The sequence below is a fragment of the Grampus griseus genome (assembly GCF_964374135.1).
Source record: "Grampus griseus genome assembly, chromosome: 6".
In the NCBI taxonomy this organism is placed as follows: Eukaryota; Metazoa; Chordata; class Mammalia; order Artiodactyla; family Delphinidae; genus Grampus; species Grampus griseus.
In genome coordinates, this window is record NC_139000.1 from 55,834,205 (window position 1) to 55,853,390 (window position 19,186).

The following is a 19,186-nucleotide window of genomic DNA, read 5'->3' on the forward strand; positions in this document are numbered from 1 at the left end:
ATGAAATCTAGAGTGAAATTTTAAAGCAGAAGTAATGTAAAGTTATGCAGAAATGATTTTAAGCATTAGGTTCAAATACTGGCTATACCACCAACTAGCTGAGTGACCTAGGGCACATCATTTAAGCTCTCAAGAGTACTGTGAAAGTCAAATGAGATATGTGGAAGTAAAGTTTATAAATTCTAAAGTCTTGTACAAATGCTATTATTAATTCAAATTTCCTAGCCTAAATTCCTTTTTGTAAAGATCTGTCCTCATCTTCTATCATGTAGTCTTTCAATGGAACAAGAACGCACTTTAAAAATGGTATTCAAACAAGGAAATACAGCAACTCAGTTTATTACATGCAGATTCTTCTGCATTGATGCTAACAGTTCACTGGTCCAAAATTACTAAAATACTTAAAAAACTATACATTATGTAAACAAAACATAAATAAGACAGCATAGTTCTTTGTACATATAGTTTAGTAGAGGTTGTTAAGGATTTAGGAATATGTACAATTTTACACAATGGACTGCATTTTCACAATGCATAAATATATATATATATATTTTTTTTCTTACAGAAACAAAAATAAGATTCCACTAAAGACACAGAATACCATATTGTAGAGCCACGCCGCAACAGTCCAAATTCAAGAAGAAACATGTCAATGCAAGTGTGCAAAAGCCTAGCTTACTCCAAACTAGTCAAATTTGACTTTGTTCAATTCATGTTATATAGACAGGTAAGTCCTGTCTATTTTAAACAAATAACCTTTGAAAACATACTCATATCAATGAGTGAAATGGAACAGATTTTTCCCTCCCCAAGAAAAACAAAGCCTTGTTGCAAGCTAATGAAAAGATACATTAAAACACACATACACACACACACAAACTATGTATGTTTTCAACAGTATAATAAAGTTAAAATTTTTATGGGAGTCAAAACAATGCCCCATTATTTAAAAACTGGCTCGTTTAGTCTAAATTCAAGATGCAGCTGTGTCAGGCTTCTCTAAGCCAGATGACTGAAAAGCAGGGAAGACAGAGGCAGGATTTCGACTGGCAGATACAACAATTTGAGAGAGTGATGAAGAGAGTGAAGAAACCTTAGATGATGGAGTATTTATGGTATTCAAAATGGCTCCTTCTGGGCTGACCAACAATTTTTTGACTGATGTATCCAAATGAAATACTGAAGTGCTACTCGGCAGTGAAGGATTACTAGAGCAAATGGCAGAAACCAAAGATGTCTTAGCCAAAAGAGTAGCTGGAGGAGACTTAATTACTGAAGTCAATGACACTGTTGGTGCAGGAGGTGGTACAGAAACTTCAGCAGCTGGGTTTATGATCTGTGGTGCTGCATGTACTGTGGGTAGAGAACTTGCATTCCCAAGAGAGTTTACAATTTTTGTAGAGCTTCTTAGAGAATGTTTCACAGGTTGCCCACTTAAAGAATTATTTGATGCTAGCGTGATCTTCTGGGCCAGGTTATCTACCGGTGCAGGCTGAATGCCTTGGCCACTGTTAAGAACTAAGGGAGGTCCGTATTTTGGATTAGTGGATATAAGGAGAACATGGCTGCCAGCTCCAAGACCTTGTGGTGGAACAATAAAGCGGGTTCCGTTAATCATGATTTGTGTGCCAGGTGCCAAAGGCGTACTGGTATTGATGACTATTTTTTGCTGAATACAAGGCTCACTGAACTGGCCCCCTGCCACACTAGTTACATTTGATGGTGCTGCACCAGTGTGAACGGCAGTGCCAGCTGGAGCAGAACTGTAACTGGGGGTTGATTTTACGAAAGCAGGGGACAGTTGCTGGTTTGGCAGAGAAGCAAAATTGGAAATGTTAATTATTTTACCTGGATTCGGTGAAAGGGATGGAAATTCAGTTTGAGGTTTATTTGTGTTTATACTTGTTGGCACTGTAGTTGAAACCCCTGGTGACTGAAACTGGACGGAAGTCCGAGATTGTCTTTTAGAAAGAGATACAGAACGTGTGGCTCCTGGTACTGTTGCGGCTTGTGGAACTGTGTTGATTATTTTAGGGGATACAGTCACAGATGTAGGCAAGGCAACTGTAACAGGGATTTGCAAAGCTGATGTCAGACATTTAGGAGACACTGTTGGTTGTGTATTTGAAATCAGAACAGATGATGCAAGATGTCCTGTTTTCACAGTTGATATAGCCACAGTGTTTCCGAGATTTGACGTGCAAAGTCTATTTGACAAAATAGGCATAATTCTTGAAGAGGTATCATTTCCACTGACTAAAACAGGAGGTCGTGTCCCAACTGAGGCAGAGGTTGAGGTCACTGAAAGAGAACCCAAAGATACATTTGCTCCTGTTACTGAAAACATGTTTACTGTTCTTGAAGCAGAAACCACTGATTCATTAACAGGAGTAATATTTTGACTCACAAAATTTGAGCTTACTGGAATTGAATTACCAATTGTTGACAGCGGCAAAACATAGCCCTTGGTACTTTTTTCTTCTCCTTTTGGGGTTACATTTTGCAATAGGTTAATTGATGGTATAGCTGGCACACTGCCTGAAGTATTTACAATTGCTTGGCCTATGTTTAGCCCAATTTTCACATCTTTTATCTGAGACACAGTTGGTGACGAATTTATTTTTATTGGTGCTCCCACTGTAGATGGAATTAGTACTATCTGGGGCTGCTCTGGAGCCTTAACATATGTTTTACTCAAGGGAGGAGGAAGAGTTTGTTTTAATGGTTCTGCCACAATAGTTGGGGTTGAAGTGCCACTGGGAATTGCAGCATTAATAAAAACTAATTTCTGGGCAGAAACACCTGCAGATGTTGGTGCAGGTGCCACATTAATTGCAGTTCCACTGCCAGAAGAAAGAATAGATGGAGCTGACACCAGCATAAGTTTCTGAACTGGAGTCCCACTGACCATATCTTCATTTGTTGCTGCTGTTGCTTCTGATCTTGTAACAGGGTAACTTTTTGTGACATAATCTACTTGTTGCTGTTTAGCTGGTGTATGAATAACATTTGCACTGGTTTGTCCAAAATTTCCTGTTGATATGCTAATTACGCTTACTGAACTATTTGCTGTTGATGGTAGGAGAGTGCTAGAAGAAACAGAAGACTTTAAGGGAGAGGAGGGCATGTGTGAAGTTTTATCTATCATGTGCCCCAAATTACTACTGCAGGAAGGTTGGCTTAATGTAAATTTAAGATTTTTCCCCGTGGATGGATTAAAGCCAGCTGGAATGGAAACAGAAGTAGGTGCTTGGCCAAAAGGTGGGAGACTAGATGTAGCAGTTGTTCCAGCTACTGGCGAAAAAGCAGAGGATGATGAAGTTGCTGATTTTGGAACTAGAAATGCCTGAAGCTGAGGAGCAAAAGTAAAAACTGAACTTGAAGATAAACTATTGGATGAATTTTGATCTGGATTGGTCTGTACTTTTACAATTCCAGTGTTCCCACCTCGTGTCCTAACAAGAATTGACTGTGAATCTCTTATGCATACAGTTTTCAGTTCTTGCTTTGCTTCAGAAGAATCAGCAGTTTGTTGTGCAAAACAGTTGAGGGAACTACCGGGATTTGTAGATCCATTTAGTGTTGTTGCTGATAACTGAGGCTGAACTGTTGAGGAAATGGTGGGTGAAGCAATGGGCTGGGGGAATGCGGCTGCTGAAACTGCATTCTTGACTTTTCCTGCCTCACTCTGGCTAGTCTTAACTGGTGGTGTTAATAAATTACTTATGGAGGTTACAGGTGTCAAAGGCTGTGGTCTAGCATTACTCACATTTGACAAAGGTGTAACTGTCTTGTTGAAAGCTGTATTAGGTAGTTGGGTAGAAACAGTTCCTGTTGGGTTGACAAGAACTGATGCTAAAGAAGAGTTTACATTTGCTGTCTGTGGGAAAGATGAACCACGTCGTTCTGTACCTTTTTGTTGAAGTGGTGGTATTTCTTTTGCAACTGCTTTCCCTTCCTTGTGCTGAATTACAAAATTCTTAGGCAGAATGAGAACCTGCTGCATGATTTTTTCTCCTGTTTTAGGATCCAGCATAGGTTGCATCTGAATCTTTACAGAGCTGTTATGAAGATCTATGGGCAACCACTGGCCACAGGGCATTTTGTACACCATCTGTAAAGGACCTTTTGTACTGGTGTGGCAGGTCAATGCTGGCTTTATGGGGCTTGCTTCTGGAGGAGATATAACTGGCTTTTCCACAGCAGGAGCACTTCTACCTGTGGAAGGGGGCAGTTGATTTGTTAAGGTCACTTTGTTCCCAATATTCTTTGCAAGCAAGGCCTGAATAGGTTTGGTCCCTTTCTGGAGAGTAGACACTGGTGTTGAATCCAATGAGGCAAACGACTCTGGAAACAGTGGCTCTGTATGCTTTGATTCATTCAAACAGTCAATTTGCATATCACCTTCTACAGTCTCAACTGTTGTCTCATTTGTGCTTAACTTTGTTTTCTTCCTTGGGGAAAGCTCTTTTGTGCTATCATCCAGATAATTAGTTTGTTTGGACTGCCGTTTAAGTGTTTTAGGCAGTGTCTTAGGTACATCTTTAGAAGGCAATTCTTTTTTCAGCAACTTGCTTCTGGCCATAGGTAAATCTATTTCTGACAATTTCATATCATCTGAAAATTATAAAACAAGCATTTTGTTTATATAAAACAGCAACTGAATAGCAATGGTAAGACCAATTATAAAAAAGAAAGTCAATCTTTGAACAAGCAATTTATTAAGAAACCTGTAGGGCGATTCAAAAGTCTCAGTACCACTGATGGAAATTAAGGTAAGGTGAGCTTTAACATGTTAATCCTGACATTGTAACCATTCCCAAGAACAATGTATTATTAATAAGGAAATTATTTTTGATCAAATTCTGCTGCCAATACAAGTGTAAAAGGAAAGTTTACATCTTTTAAAGAGATACTCAAGCCAGCAATTAGGACTTAGGATTTAGATTTGGAAAGGAATCTAGTCTAGTGCTCTCCTTCTAGATAGGGAAACCTTCGTATCAAAGAGAGATGGTTCTCCATATTTTCTATTTTTAGAGAGAGACTCTACGGAATAAAAAATGTCCAGCTTTTTCTGGTGTTTAATTATTCCTACAGTAAAAAATTTATGTTCATATCTGATCAAACTGGGTTGATGAGAAGTTACTCTTTTTCAATTCACCAGACATGGAAAACAATAGGTTAATACATTTCTAACCAAAAATTTTTATACCTCTTAGATAACTAAAGAAAGTTATTTAACTAGATTTATAGAATAAAATAATCTGATAAGTTGAAATGAATTACAGATCATCTAATCCAGCCTCCTTATAAGAATGAGGTGTCCACTCTGGTCTTATTAGGCCATCAACCTTGATCATTCCTCATAAAAAAAAAAAAATCTTCACAATTATCAGGGACTTGACAAGTTCCATTTAAAGCAAACATCAGAAATAGTGCTTCAAAATTAATAATAATAAAAAGAAGAGGCTAAACCTATTTCAAAGAGACGCATATCAATGATGTGTGGTCTGTAATGAGAAATAACATGCCTACAGTTTGGAGTCGGGCACTGACTCCAGAAACTCCTAGAACAGTAATAATGACTCCAAAGAACCTTTAATAAGACATTAGTACACCTTCAAACATAACAGATTTTCCCAATCAATGAACTTCATTAACCAGATTATCCTTTATCTCCACAAAAGATACTAAAATTTCTCTTTGTGCTTTTAGTGTTGTTTTAAAGAAAGTTTTAATGCCTACCTGAATCAAAATGATCCTTCTCCAGGATATCTAGAGGTTCTGTGGTGTCTATAGACTTGCTACTGAGTTCTACTTTTGGAGATTCTTTTCCAGGATCTCCTTCACCTTCTTCAGCAGTCCACAGTTCTCCAGTAAATTTATCATGATCAGGCTGTCTTCTGAAATCATCATAGTCTTTTTTTAGGCGACTCCTGAAGAAAAATATTCGACACAACAAACAATACATACGTATTGAACTCTTGGAAGCTAAAGTACCTTCTAACATTTTAAGCTATATTTTAGTATTTTCAATTAAGTCACTAAACCTATGTTTTAACCAAGTGTGTCTAAGATGCCAATGACTATTGTTCAAGAAGACAAAACACAGGGTGTAGGCATAAGAAACTTAAAAAAATATATGTGCAATTTCAGAATAAAGTGTTCGAACATATACCTATTTGTCTTTCTAAAGGCTGCTGTTAGACCTATTAAATGCGAAAAAGGTAATTTTTTTTCTAGCTGCACTGATAGAAATAGATTTGAGATAGTCTTAAAACTGCTGATTATAATATAGTTTAAAAGGTCATTTAAAAGAGTTAATCAAAAAGTTCTAAGAAACAGTGTGTATTATTTTTGACTGTTATACAAAGAGTGACAAACAAAAACAATCCATCATTTAATCCTGAACCTTTGGGTCTCACTAGAAATTATTTTTTTAAATTAAGCATAGGGAAACAAAGCTGAAAAGTGATCTTTCAGAGATCCTTTTCACATAAAAACATAATACCTATGTTTCTATAACACTAAGAGAGATAGAAACATTTCCAAATGATTACATGATATTTTAGAGATCCTTTACTATTCATTTGCTTTCAACTGAGTTTCTCTATTTTACTTTTACCCTTTGTTTATTTTTGTTTTTTTAAAAAAAATCTGAACATACATTCTCCAATTTACTTCTGCTACAAATTCCTATCTGTGTGGGACTTCCCTGGCGGTCCAGTGGTTAGGACTTCGCCTTCCAATGCAGGGGGTGTGGGTTCGATCCCTGGTCAGGGAGCTAGGATCCCACATGCCTCGTGGCCAAAAGGTCAAAACATAAAACAGAAGCAATGTTGTAACAAATTAAATAAAGACTTTGAAAATGGTCCACATCAAAAAAAAAAAAATTCCTATGTGTGCATATTGGAATTTAAATCTCACCTCTGTCACTCAACAGTTGTAAGACTTTGGGCAAGTTCCTTAAACTTTCTAAGCTTCAGTTTACTTATTTGTATAATGAGGATAATAATAGCACTTACTTCGTAGTTTGTGTGGCACACAAATATTCAACAAATGTTAGTTAATAATTACTCTCAATTTATCTTTCAATTATTGCTGAAGGTTTTTTTTTTTTTGCTTAAGGGTTTTATAGAGCAGATGAGGGCTATAAGATACTAGAGTGGGTTATCAAAGGATAACTGTAAAATTAATTTCATTTTAGTAATATCTATATGGGGGTAGTATAAAGTTCCTCCCTTCTCAGTCTTCTTCTCAACTCAGCTAATGACTTTGCTCCTTATTTCAGGGAAAATGGAAGCAATCAGACAAGAACTCTCATATGCTCACACCCCATCTGCAACTTAAGACCTTCATCTGTACTCATATTCTCCATCTTCCTGTCTAAGCTAACCCTTCCAACTTATGCATCTTCTCTCACCTAGTCAAGAATCTCACTCAACCAAACATCCCTTCCATTGTCTGAGTTCATTTTTGCCTCTCTATTCAATCATTTCTACCAGTATACAAACATGTTATTTCTCCCATTAATAAAAACAAATGACCCAACTTGACTCCAACTTGTCCTTCCAGGTACTGCCCTATTTCTCTGCTCTACTTTTATAGAAAAACTCCAGTTCCTCACCCCTAATTCTCTTGAACAGACTCCTTAGACTTTTACCCACATCTCTATCAACACAGCTCCTCAAGGTCATCAATGATATTGCCAAATTTAACAATGAATTCTCGTCCTCATCTTCCTCAATCCATCATGAGCAGCCTCCTTTTTAAAACATCTTCTTTACCTGGTTTCTAAGACACCACTCTTGGTTATGCTCCTGCCTTGCTGAATACTCCTTCTCAGTCATTTCTGCTGAGTCCTGCCATTTCCATCACCTCTAACTGTTGGAATGTCCCAGGGTTCAGTCTCTCTTATCTATGCTCATATACTAGGTGATTTCTACCATCTCACAGCTTAAATATAATCTATATCCTGACAACCCCCAAATTTATACCTCCAGCCTGGCTTACTCCCTTTAACTGGGACTAATATGCTAAACTGCCTACTCAGTAACTCCAATTAGACATCTGAAAGGCATATCAAACTTAACATGTTGAAATCCAAACTCCTGAATCCGCCCCCTCCCTAAAACTACTTCTTTGTTTCCCCTATCTCAGCTAATGGCAATTGCATTATTCCAGTTGTTTAGATAAAAAATACTAGGCACCATCTTTTTCTCCTCATTTTTTCTGACACTCCATATGCAAGCCTTAAGGAAATTCCACCAGTCCTACTTTCAAGATCTATCCAGAATCCAAGCACTCCCTGCCGTCTGCATTGCTACTATCATGGTCCAAGCCACTATCATTTTTTGCCTGGACCACTACTATAGTGTAACTGACTTCCCTGCCTTTATCATCATCCCACACTACACTATCTCAACAGAACAGGCAGAGCGAGTGCTTTAAAACATAAGTCAGATCATGTACTTCCTCTGTTTAAAGCTCTTCAATGGCTTCTCATCTCAGAGTAAAAGCCAAAATCCTTAAACACGTAGGCTACCTTTCCCTATACTTCTCTGACTCTTGACTCTTACCACTTTCCTCCTCACTCACTCGGCTCTGGTTATTCTTCCCCCTTTGCATTTCCTATAAATGTCAATCATGCTTTTAACCTTAGGGCTTCTACATCTTCTTTTCTCTTAGATATCCACTTGGCTCTCTCCCCTATTTCCTTCAGGTCTCTTTTCAAACATCAACTCATCAGGGAAGCGTTCTCCAACACCCTGGTAAATGACCAATCATTATTATCCCATCCAAACTAAGCATTTATTCCCCTTAATCTGCTTCATTTTTCTTCCCAGCACTTATCACCACCTGACATTTGAGTTTGTCTGTCTGAATAGATTTATAACTAGTAAGGAAATTGAATCAATAATCAAAAAAATCTCTAAACATTTCTCCAAAGATATATAAATTGCCATAAGCACATGAAAAAACACTCAATCTCACTAATCATTAGGGAAATGCAAATCCAAACTACAATGATATACCACCTCATATTCATTAGGATGGCAATTAAAAAAAATACAATAGCAAATGGTGAGGATGTGGAGAAGCTGGAACTCTTGTAACTGTTGGTGGGAATGTAACATTATACGGTCACTGTAGAAAACAGTATAGTAGTTCCTCAAAAAATTAAAAATAGAATTACCATATTCCTCTTCTAGGTATACACCCCAAAATTTGAAAGCAGGGTCTTGGATATTTGTACACCCATGTTCATAGCAGCATTATTCATAATAGCTAAAACATGAAAAGCCTCCCAAATGCCCATTACAGATGAATGGATAAGCACAATGTGGTATATGCATAAAATGCAATATTATTCAGCCTTTAAAAGGAAGTAACTTCTGACATATGCTGCAATATGGATGAACCCTGTGAACATTATGCCAAGTGAAATAAAGCCAGTCACAAAAAGACAAATATTTTGTACTATATGAGGTACTTAGTCAAAATCATAGATACAGAAAGTAGAATGGTGGTTGCCACGGGATGGGGGGAAGGGGGGAATAGGGAGTTATCGTTTAACAGGTATAGCGTTTCAGTTTCACAAGATGAAGTTCTGGAGATGGATGGGGTAACAGTGACACAACATCATGAATGTATTTAATATTACTGAACAGTACACTTAAAACTAGTGAAGATGGTAAATTTTATTTGTGCATTTTACCACAATGAAAAAAAAAACTGGGGGAGAAAAAAACCACACAGTATAGAGTTTTGTTTAATCAATAGTACTTTGTCGGGCCTCCCTGGTGGTGCAGTGGTTGAGAGTCTGCCTGCCGATGCAGGGGACACGGGTTCGTGCCCCGGTCGGGGAAGATCCCACATGCCACAGAGCAGCTGGGCCCGTGAGCCATGGCCGCTGAGCCTGCGCGTCTGGAGCCTGTGCTCCGCAATGGGAGAGGCCACAACAGTGAGAGGCCCGTGTACCGCAAAAAAAAAAAAAAAAAAAAAAAGGTAATAGTACTTTGTTAGGGCTTAGGAGGTACCTTGTACACAGTAGGTACTCAAAACTATCTGAATTACAAATCAGTGGAAAACTATACTAAATGATACCAGGATACCTTCCATAATCATAAAGTAAGAGCCTTAAAAAAGATAATAAAGCTTGATTTACCTGTTCCTTTGAAAAGCTTTCATTAACTTTGGTTCCCATGGCAGCAATTCATTTAAAAGACGTATCAATGTACTATGCAATTCTTTTACAGCTTGCCTCCGATGATACCATTTGCCCTAAAAAACACAATTTTAAAAGTAAATTCCTTAGACTGAATCCAAAAGTAAACGCCAAGACTTATTTTCTGAGTAAAATACAAAACAAAATGCCAATACCCATCAAATAAGTACATATCTCTTCTTCAGAAGGTTGCAGCAAGGAGGAAAATATCCTATAATAAATCTTCTTCGATATACTTTAAAGATTCTCAATTCTACAGGAGAAATCTAAAACCCATTTAATTAAACCAAGAGATAAAAATTTTTTTTTAAGTTTTTAATTGGGTCAATTATAAACACTTTTATAAATCACTAAAACACATGTAAAGATACAAACATTTATATAACTATGTAAATGACATTGCTCACTTCTGTAAAGTTTCTGTAATTTTTCCAAAACAGTGGGGGAAAAAAGAGAGAAAGCCTGAATTGTTATCCTATTCAAAAGCCATCCTAACAAACTTCCTTAGGAAATTTTACAATTATTTTATTTAAAAATGTTTCCAGCACAGAAAAGTAAACAACTGGTCACCATTTTCAGTACTATCATGCTATACTAACGGTTAATTTCTGACATGCCCTCCATTTGCTAAGTATTATCCTAAGTATTTCATTCATACTTGGAGAGAAAGAGACAGAGAGAGAGACAGACAGAGAAGGAGGGAGGAAGGGAGGGAGAGAGAGATCGAGTGAACATGAGAGTTCACGTATACTAGCAGTTATAAAAGCCCTCTAAAGTGTGTGCATTTTTAGTCTTACTTAACAAATGATGAAACTAAGGCTCAGAGAGATTAAATGACTTGTTTAAGGTTCTCTGACTTGAACCCAGATCTGCCTGTTGGTGAAGTCCAAGTTCTTTAGAACTAATTACATCACTGCCTCTTAAAAACTGTATTACATAAATTCAATCTGACACAGGTTATAAAACCTCTAGTAAAGATACATTTCATCAGCACCCATAAAATTATTTGAATACCATAGGGACAGTAAGATTACAGAAGGCATAACTTTAGGTAGCCAACCTCCCCTTCTCCACAATGTTAGTGAACACCAGCTATCCACATCACCACCACCACCATCACTATAGTCCCTTACTGTTATATAACCAAGTTGTATTTCTTTTTTACTTGGTAACAGCTTTGAGATATAATTTACATACCATATAGTCCACTCATTTTATTTCTTTTATAACAAAAGGCACACAACTATATATGTTACAGATCATATTTAACCTGCATAAAATTAGATTTCACCCCACAGGAACTCTGAGTCAATTTGCATATAGGTAAAACATTAAGGCAGAAAAATAACCACTCCCTAGAGCAAAGCATATTCTAAAATCTGTGCATAAATTCCCCAACTTCACATATATCTAAAACTTTTCCTTTTGTCATGCAAATTTTAGACACATACAAAACTAAGTGATCAATAACAGTGCATTTCCTACTCCTGAAAATTTTGTGCTTTAAACCAACACAACGTTTATGCACATAAAAATAAACATTTCTAACTGAGGTTTTTATACTTCAGAAGGGAAATTGTTCATTAGAAGAGTAGGAAAAGGTGAGATTATATGTGCATGTGCTCATAATGAATATGGAACCTAGGCTCACTGACTAATTTTTGCGTCTTCTCAGTGGCATAACAAATTATAGTATTGTGAAAAAATTTCAAGAAAAGTAACTTTTATTTCATATAATATACTAACCTGAAGAGACTTTCCATCTTGTCAAAAGCATTCTAAAAGGACCCAACTAACAATGAGTTATACCTCAAAAGTTTATTTTTCTCAAAGAAATGTTATGAGATAGTATAAAGTGCATATTCTAACCCATGAAAACAAAACTATTAGATTATAAATAATAAAACTGAGCAAGAAATAACTTCCATCTATGGAAAGCTATTTGAGGAAGATGAAAAGGCAGGTAACAGCTACCCTAAATCCTTTTCAGAATGAGGTAAGATTTTGTTTCAATAAAAAATAGAAAATAGTAGATGGAGATTTTTCCCTTTAACAAGGCATATCAACAACATTATTTTTTTCTACATATAAACTTCTATTTGGCTCAAAAATGAAATGGTGACAGTGGAAATAAACTTTTCCTAAGCTAAAGAGAGCAGAAAGAGGTAAGGAATGAAGGTGGGGAGAGTATTCTCTTCATGGTATAACTGACTGGAAAAGCATTAAAGGATTAGGGGGCGCCAGGCATGCTGAATTCCTTATTAACTGGGAGATATATGGGGAAGAATTACAGATGCAGACTTAACCTGGGCAGTACGGTGGCTGTGTGGATTAGTGTGGTGGTGATGGGGTAGGGATTACAGAACTGTCAGTGTTATGGGACTTTTAGGACTAGGTAGATGAAGCACGGGAAGGGGAGACTGTGTAACTGGATACTACTTAAAGCCATTTATCAACTCTGTTTGTGTCTCTACTAAATTACAACATTAATTTTTATAGGAAAGAGTTTTAAAAATATTAGGAAAATTTTACCTTTTGATTTTATTTTGGTTACTAAATTTTACTTAATCCAATGCCCAGAAAATATACTACTGAACAGGAGGGGTCATATAAATCAATCAGAGAATAGAGTCCTAACTTCCATATAACTCTGTTTTACCCACTGACCTGTTTGTAAATGTCTAAGGCCTTCAACTTTATGTATGTTTTTTGGCCTTCTTCCCCTTCTTTATACTGCATATTCTCAACTTGGGGTAGTGATGGTATGGTATCTCATTTATATTTGAAAATGCCTATCTAATCATTCTGTATTTGAAAAACAAACAAAAATTTTATTATTTTCATAACACAAATTATATAAAGTAAAGGCTGATAAAATGTTTTGACTAGAAGATACATATAAAGGATACGATGACCTCAACAAAGGGTATCCCTGTACCTGCCATGGGGTATGTGTGTCATCTATCAAAAGGGGGCATAGGTTTAAAAAAGTTCAGAATCACTGCTCCAGGACTGGTGTTTGAGGTAGTAAGGTACTTTAATTACTTGACAGTAAAAGAGAAACTCATACTGGTTCTCTCATTTATTATTTCTTTGGTCAATACAATCCAAATGGAAAGAAAATAATACGTCCCTTTCTACCTAGTGCTGGTCTCAGAGTGTCACAGTATACAATGGAACTAATGTAGAGAAGTTATGAATTTTTAAATGAAGTTAGTCAAATGGTAATAATTTGCCTTAACTTGGATCTAATATAAAAATCTATTTAAAATCAAACAAAATATTTCCTGAACTTTAAATCAGATCATTAGCAATAGCTTTCCTGACTGATCAACTTTATTTATATACACAGATAAAGGAAAAACTATCATGTTTCTTCTAGGATGAAATTATTAAAGCTAAAAGGGAACTCAGAGGACATAATTTTACAGAAGGAAAGTGTCTAAAGTAAACAGAGAATTACTTGTAGGTGGAAGAAGACTTTAGAATTCTAGATCTCCCGAATGCTAAAATCCACTTTCCTTCTACTACACAATGCCATCTCTCATGGGCTACACACAGACAATTCCTAAAGAAGAAAGAGACTGTACTGTGTAAGTTCCTATATTTACATGTAGGTATCTCTGTAATGCAAACATTAAAATCTCTAAAATTTACTTTGTTTCATTTGTTTAATTACAGTAGTACTTAAAACTATGGTGACCTTAAGTTTAAAAGTGAATTAAAAAAACAAGGAAAACAGCAAGTTCCCCATCTTCAAACACATAAGAGAGAATACGGATATAATGAAAATCAGAAAGGCTCTTACAGTTTTTATCTGCACTGATCAATACAGAATCAAAGAAAGTAGATAGAAAGATTAAGTAAATGGTTATTTATAGAACAGTGTTCTAATTGTTTCTCTAATAAAAAATACATTTAATACGCTTTACATATATAAATTTAGTGCTGACTTTTCTTTATAAACAGGTATGTGAATATGGGGATAAATGAACATTTTTTAGTATTAGAATTCTCACAATTTTTAGTATTAGAATTCTCACTATTTTCACAGACAAAAATTTTTTTCTAAAATAATCCCAATGTGTTATGTGAACTTAATAATTCAAACATTTACTGAAGGTCACTTTGAAGAGAGTAATGTATTTTTCTTTTATAAATTTACTATGAAATGTAACATAAAATAAAGTATGAATTCAAACATACACCACGGAACCAAAGGTATACAATATGGTCTAAATTTGAGGCTTACCTTTCAATACTTTCTCAGCCAATGTCCACAGCAGCTGCAGATTGCCAGCTCCCTTTCCATGAGATGCCCCACTGTCAAACACTAAGGTTTTATAACCTCATAGGGATTACTACAATAAGGAGCTTGTCTATGGCCACAAGGTAAGTCCTTTATTATATTATGCAGTTTTATAAGTTTTTGAATGTGATAGGTTAATAACCTAAGGAACCATAAGAGAAAAGAAACTTCTAAAAAACTTACAAAACTACACAATATTGTAAAATGAAAAGCTGAGTCTATGTGTGTGAAATGAGTGGGGAGGGAAACTTACCTTACAACTAAAGAAAAACTCCATTCTGCTGCAGTAATCGGGTATGACAGCACCAGCATAGTGCTGGCTGGGGTGCTGCAAGGAGAGGGAGTTGGCAATCTACTGATGCTGGGGACACTGAACATCTAGAAGGAAGAAAAGAGGAAAACAAATAAATTCCAGGTTTATTAAATGTCTCATTACCATGGATCTTTTGCACATTTTAATAAGTTCAGATGCTTTGAATATTAAACTTAGGTGAAAGTAGTTTGTTTACACAAATCATTCTGTTACTTATATAGATTTTCTTATAACATTATATCTAAACAAAATAGGTATCAACAGTTATTTGAAGAAAAGATTAACATCACATATAAATATACAAAGAATTCTTTTTTAAATTGAAAGGGTATTATTGTGAAGATGATAAAAAAGATAATTTTTATGTACAAAATATAATATATATGAAAAAGGCATCAATGCTCTTTTGCTACATGCTTTTACTTACAAATATGTTGTTACAGCACAGAAACAGGGATCATATGACAAAATATTTTTTGTTATAGGCTTGGTTCTTGTCACAGACATAAATCACATGGTGGAAAGGGATTAGATAATAATACATCATGCTTTTCAAATAAAATTCAAATAACTTTTAGAAAAGCCAAATCGATTTGTCTGCAAAGATGTCTCATTTAAAATCACTAGCAATATCCAAAGGTAGGTTACAAATAATTTAAATGCAAATGTATAAAAACACAGCACAAATCAAATTAACTATACTTAAGCATGTTAATAATCTAATTATTTGGCATTCTCCTTAGTCTAAGTAATATTAAGTGAAAAGGTAGTAAGTATTTACTTTTTTTTTTCTTACTGCTCACCTAAAGAAATTACTACTATATAAGTATATTCCTGCATATTCACAGTTTTGGGGGTAAAACACTGCATTCACCTTGTTGGTATACAGTCCCTTGAAAAAGTACTAGTTAGACAGTACAGTGAAATGTTTGCATATTAATATGGAAAAAGTTAAAGAGTATTTTCACACTGCCAGAGGTTCTAATATGAACTATCCTATCATATACTAGTATTTTCTCTTTAGGTACTCTCACCCATTTTCTCTTAAGACTAATTCAATAGAAAAGGAAAGCATTTGTACTTTATTCTAAAGATATCCTACATTGCACAGCATGTACAACATTTCCATTATATTTCTAAATTAGCATTTCTAATGCTAATTAGAACTATAGTTCTAACTATAATTTCCATTATATTTCTAAATTAGCATTTAACTAGAAAGCATGAAGACAAACAACTGCAAACAACTGCATATCACTACAAGTGATAATATTGGAAGTTTCAGGGTCATTTGACTTTGTAGAGAGGATGGACAGATCACATTCCCAGTGAGATAGTTACTATTACTGGGGAAGAAAATCTAACAATATGTATGTAACTGATGGTATGTAACCATTTTCATTCACAAAGAAGAAAAAATCCTGAACTAGAAATTAACTATTGGGTAAGTATCTGAATTTGATTCTTTTTAGTAAATAGGTGGTAACAAAGAAGTTAATAAAATTTTATCAAATCTATACCTGATATCAGAAAGGTGGGTTCTCAAGCAATTCACTGCAAAATCTAAATCACTAAGTAATGTTACATATGGTATCATCAGAGCATAAAAAGGTCCATGTAAGTGAAATTAAGACTGGGAGTATCTTAAAAGCAGAGTCAGTATCCTACTTATTTTTACTTTCTCAGGCTCCATCACAATGCATAGCAGAGAGCAGGCCCACAATAAGTATTCAAACTATAGAAGTAAATTTCTTAGCTTACAGAGATTTTCTACTTAGCTGCAAAAGATTTTAAAAAATTGATAGAAACGTTCCTAAAATATGTCTTCCAGATTTTCTGAGTATACAATGAATATAATTTAACTCTTGATGACTCGGATCATCATTTTGAACAAGTTATTGTTTCATATTTTAAGGCAGTGACTGCAGGGTTTACAGGGCTATAACCTATGTTCCTATATTAAGTGGTTATTGATTACTAATAGTTTTGGACTCCTAAAATCTGCTTTTGTAGGTTTTTTTCTCAATTGTCTATTAGCATTTCATGCTACTGCCACTAAATCTGCCTTAAATGGCCTTGTCCTAATTAAAAGCACCTGCTACAACTAGTTAGCATCATATCTTCATTAAAAGAAACTAGTTCCATGCAAGGATTTTTTTCTACTTTAAAGTGCTAGAGATCCAGATGTGGACTCTGGGCCTTCTATTTAGATTCCTTTTTATTCTCTGGTAGATTTGGGATTGATTTTCCTTCCATTTTTACCTTTTTTTTTTTTTTTTTTTTGCGGTACGCGGGCCTCTCACTGTTGTGGCCTCTCCCGCTGCGGAGCACAGGCTCCAGACGCGCAGGCTCAGTGGCCATGGCTCACGGGCCCTGCCGCTCCGCGGCACGTGGGATCCTCCCAGACCGGAACACGAACCCATGTGCCCTGCATCGGCAGGCAGACTCTCAACCACTGAGCCACCAGGGAAGCCCCATTTTTACCTTTTTTACAGAGTCTGGTAAGATGGTAGGAAAGTTCTGTTACTGTTCAATCTTCTCTATTTTTTGGATGGTATTTTTCCCTAGTTCACAAAAGGTTAAACTACCCTATCTTTAAATTTTAGGGGCTTTCCAAAGATTTTGATATCTTCTGTAATATAAAAAAGAGAATGATGTGAAGCTCATTTTCTGGTCTTAAGCACCTCACGGATTTAAATTCAATTTTCCAGAACTCTTACCACTGAAAGGCAGTAGAGTATTAAATAGAAAATAATACAAATTTACTTGGGGCTTTGAAAAATATTTGGCATTTAGATTGTTACTTACATTTGAATAAGTGTGTGTGATATTTAATTCAAAAGAGTTTAAGGCAAATAATAAAAGCCACACTATGAAGTTCTAATTATAGAAGGAGCTGTCACCTAGTTCAATTCTTCCTTGAAGCTCACTCCATGCTGGGAACACGCAATATGAATTCTCTGGCTGATGTAAAAATACGAAACAACAGTTTTCCCTTTTAATTGGAACTTTTATTAGAAGAAAAGAGGTGTTCAAATATTGTTTTTAAGAAAGTTTCCCTGATGGGATACAGACTATGCCACATTGCAGTAAGTTGAAACAGTGAGCACTATTAACAAGAGTTAAAATCCAGTTCTTAGTTGAGCAGAGTAGTTATTAAATGTCAAAAAGAATGCCCCAAAGCAAGACTTACCGTAAATAAATTAGGATAATGCATTTTCAGATAATTCAGTGACTACAGTCAATTGAAGTTTTGTCTTACCAGACAGCTATTGTTCTGGTTCACGTTTCCTGTCATCTAGTTCTCTTTTCTTACTATTATTTTGAACAGTCAGTTAATATTTGATTCTTCGTAAAATCCATAAAGTCCCACTCCCAGATAATATATTAACATGTCAATAAGGGAAGTAAAGCAAGTGTCTAGAGTGTCTGGTGATCTCTGAATTAAAAAAATGGCTTGAAAATAAAAGATTAAGTCTTTTATAAAAGGACAGGAGTTAGCGCAACCAATCCTGATTAAAATTAAAAATTTATCCCCAGGATTGGCGATAAAAAGCTTAAGCTCTAAAGTGAATTCCTTGAGGATGAGGACTTTGTTTTAGTCTCTGAATTTCAACCAAGTTCCTTGGTATTATGAATAGTACACAGAAAACAGTGAGGAAGTATTTGCCTAATGAATAAGACTAGAATATGACAGGTAAAGAAACTTATTTATTTTATTTGTTGTACAAGGTTTCCGAAAGGTTATTTTAATTTTTTGAAAGCTTTAACTATGACAATTTAAAGACAGAGTGTTTTTCCCCCCACAGATGAGCTAGTTTTCAGTTTTGTTAACCATATCAAAAGATCTAGAATAAGAAAACAAGATACACAATGATGTAATTGCCAAAAACTTAAACAAAACTAATTTAAGGACAATTTAGATATTGATGCAACCATATCTACAACTAAAGTTATTAAGTTAATAAGGGCATATTCAGGATTCTGAATGTATCTAAAGTTCCTTATACTGTAGTAAAATAGACTTTTTACTCTAAATAGATGGCTATAAAATAATTTTGATTTGATGCCTCACTGAGCAAATGGGATATGGAGAGAAGAGGGAAAAATCCCAAAATCCTACACTATAATAGAGTAAAATTTCTTTGTTACAGGTGTTAGAAAATAAGATTAATGTATAATAATTTCTTTGCCTTATATCAAGCTTTTACTATATGCAACTATGATTTAGGGGTTCATATAAATTCATAAGTGAAGTTTTATACATAATTTGACTATATTTTACCATTTACCTGTGTATTATTTCTTACTATATCTTCACTTTTTAAGAATG

At 35.3% G+C, this 19,186-nt stretch overlaps 1 protein-coding gene across 4 annotated transcripts in view; it reads right to left on the bottom strand.

Moving 5' to 3' along the window:
• Positions 1-325: 325 nt before the first annotated feature.
• Positions 326-19,186, bottom strand: part of BRD10 (bromodomain containing 10) — a 103,339-nt gene continuing 84,478 nt past the window's right edge. For 3 of the 4 annotated variants that reach the window (XM_082657465.1, XM_082657464.1, XM_082657463.1), the window contains 3 exons: positions 10,172-10,287; positions 5,749-5,939; positions 326-4,620 (listed from right to left, as the gene is read on the bottom strand). In XM_082657465.1, the coding sequence (XP_082513591.1) occupies positions 977-4,620; positions 5,749-5,939; positions 10,172-10,287 (3,951 nt within the window). In that variant the 3' untranslated portion in view covers positions 326-976. The remainder of the gene's footprint in view (positions 4,621-5,748; positions 5,940-10,171; positions 10,288-19,186) is intronic. The other variant, XM_082657466.1, reaches the window with a different exon arrangement.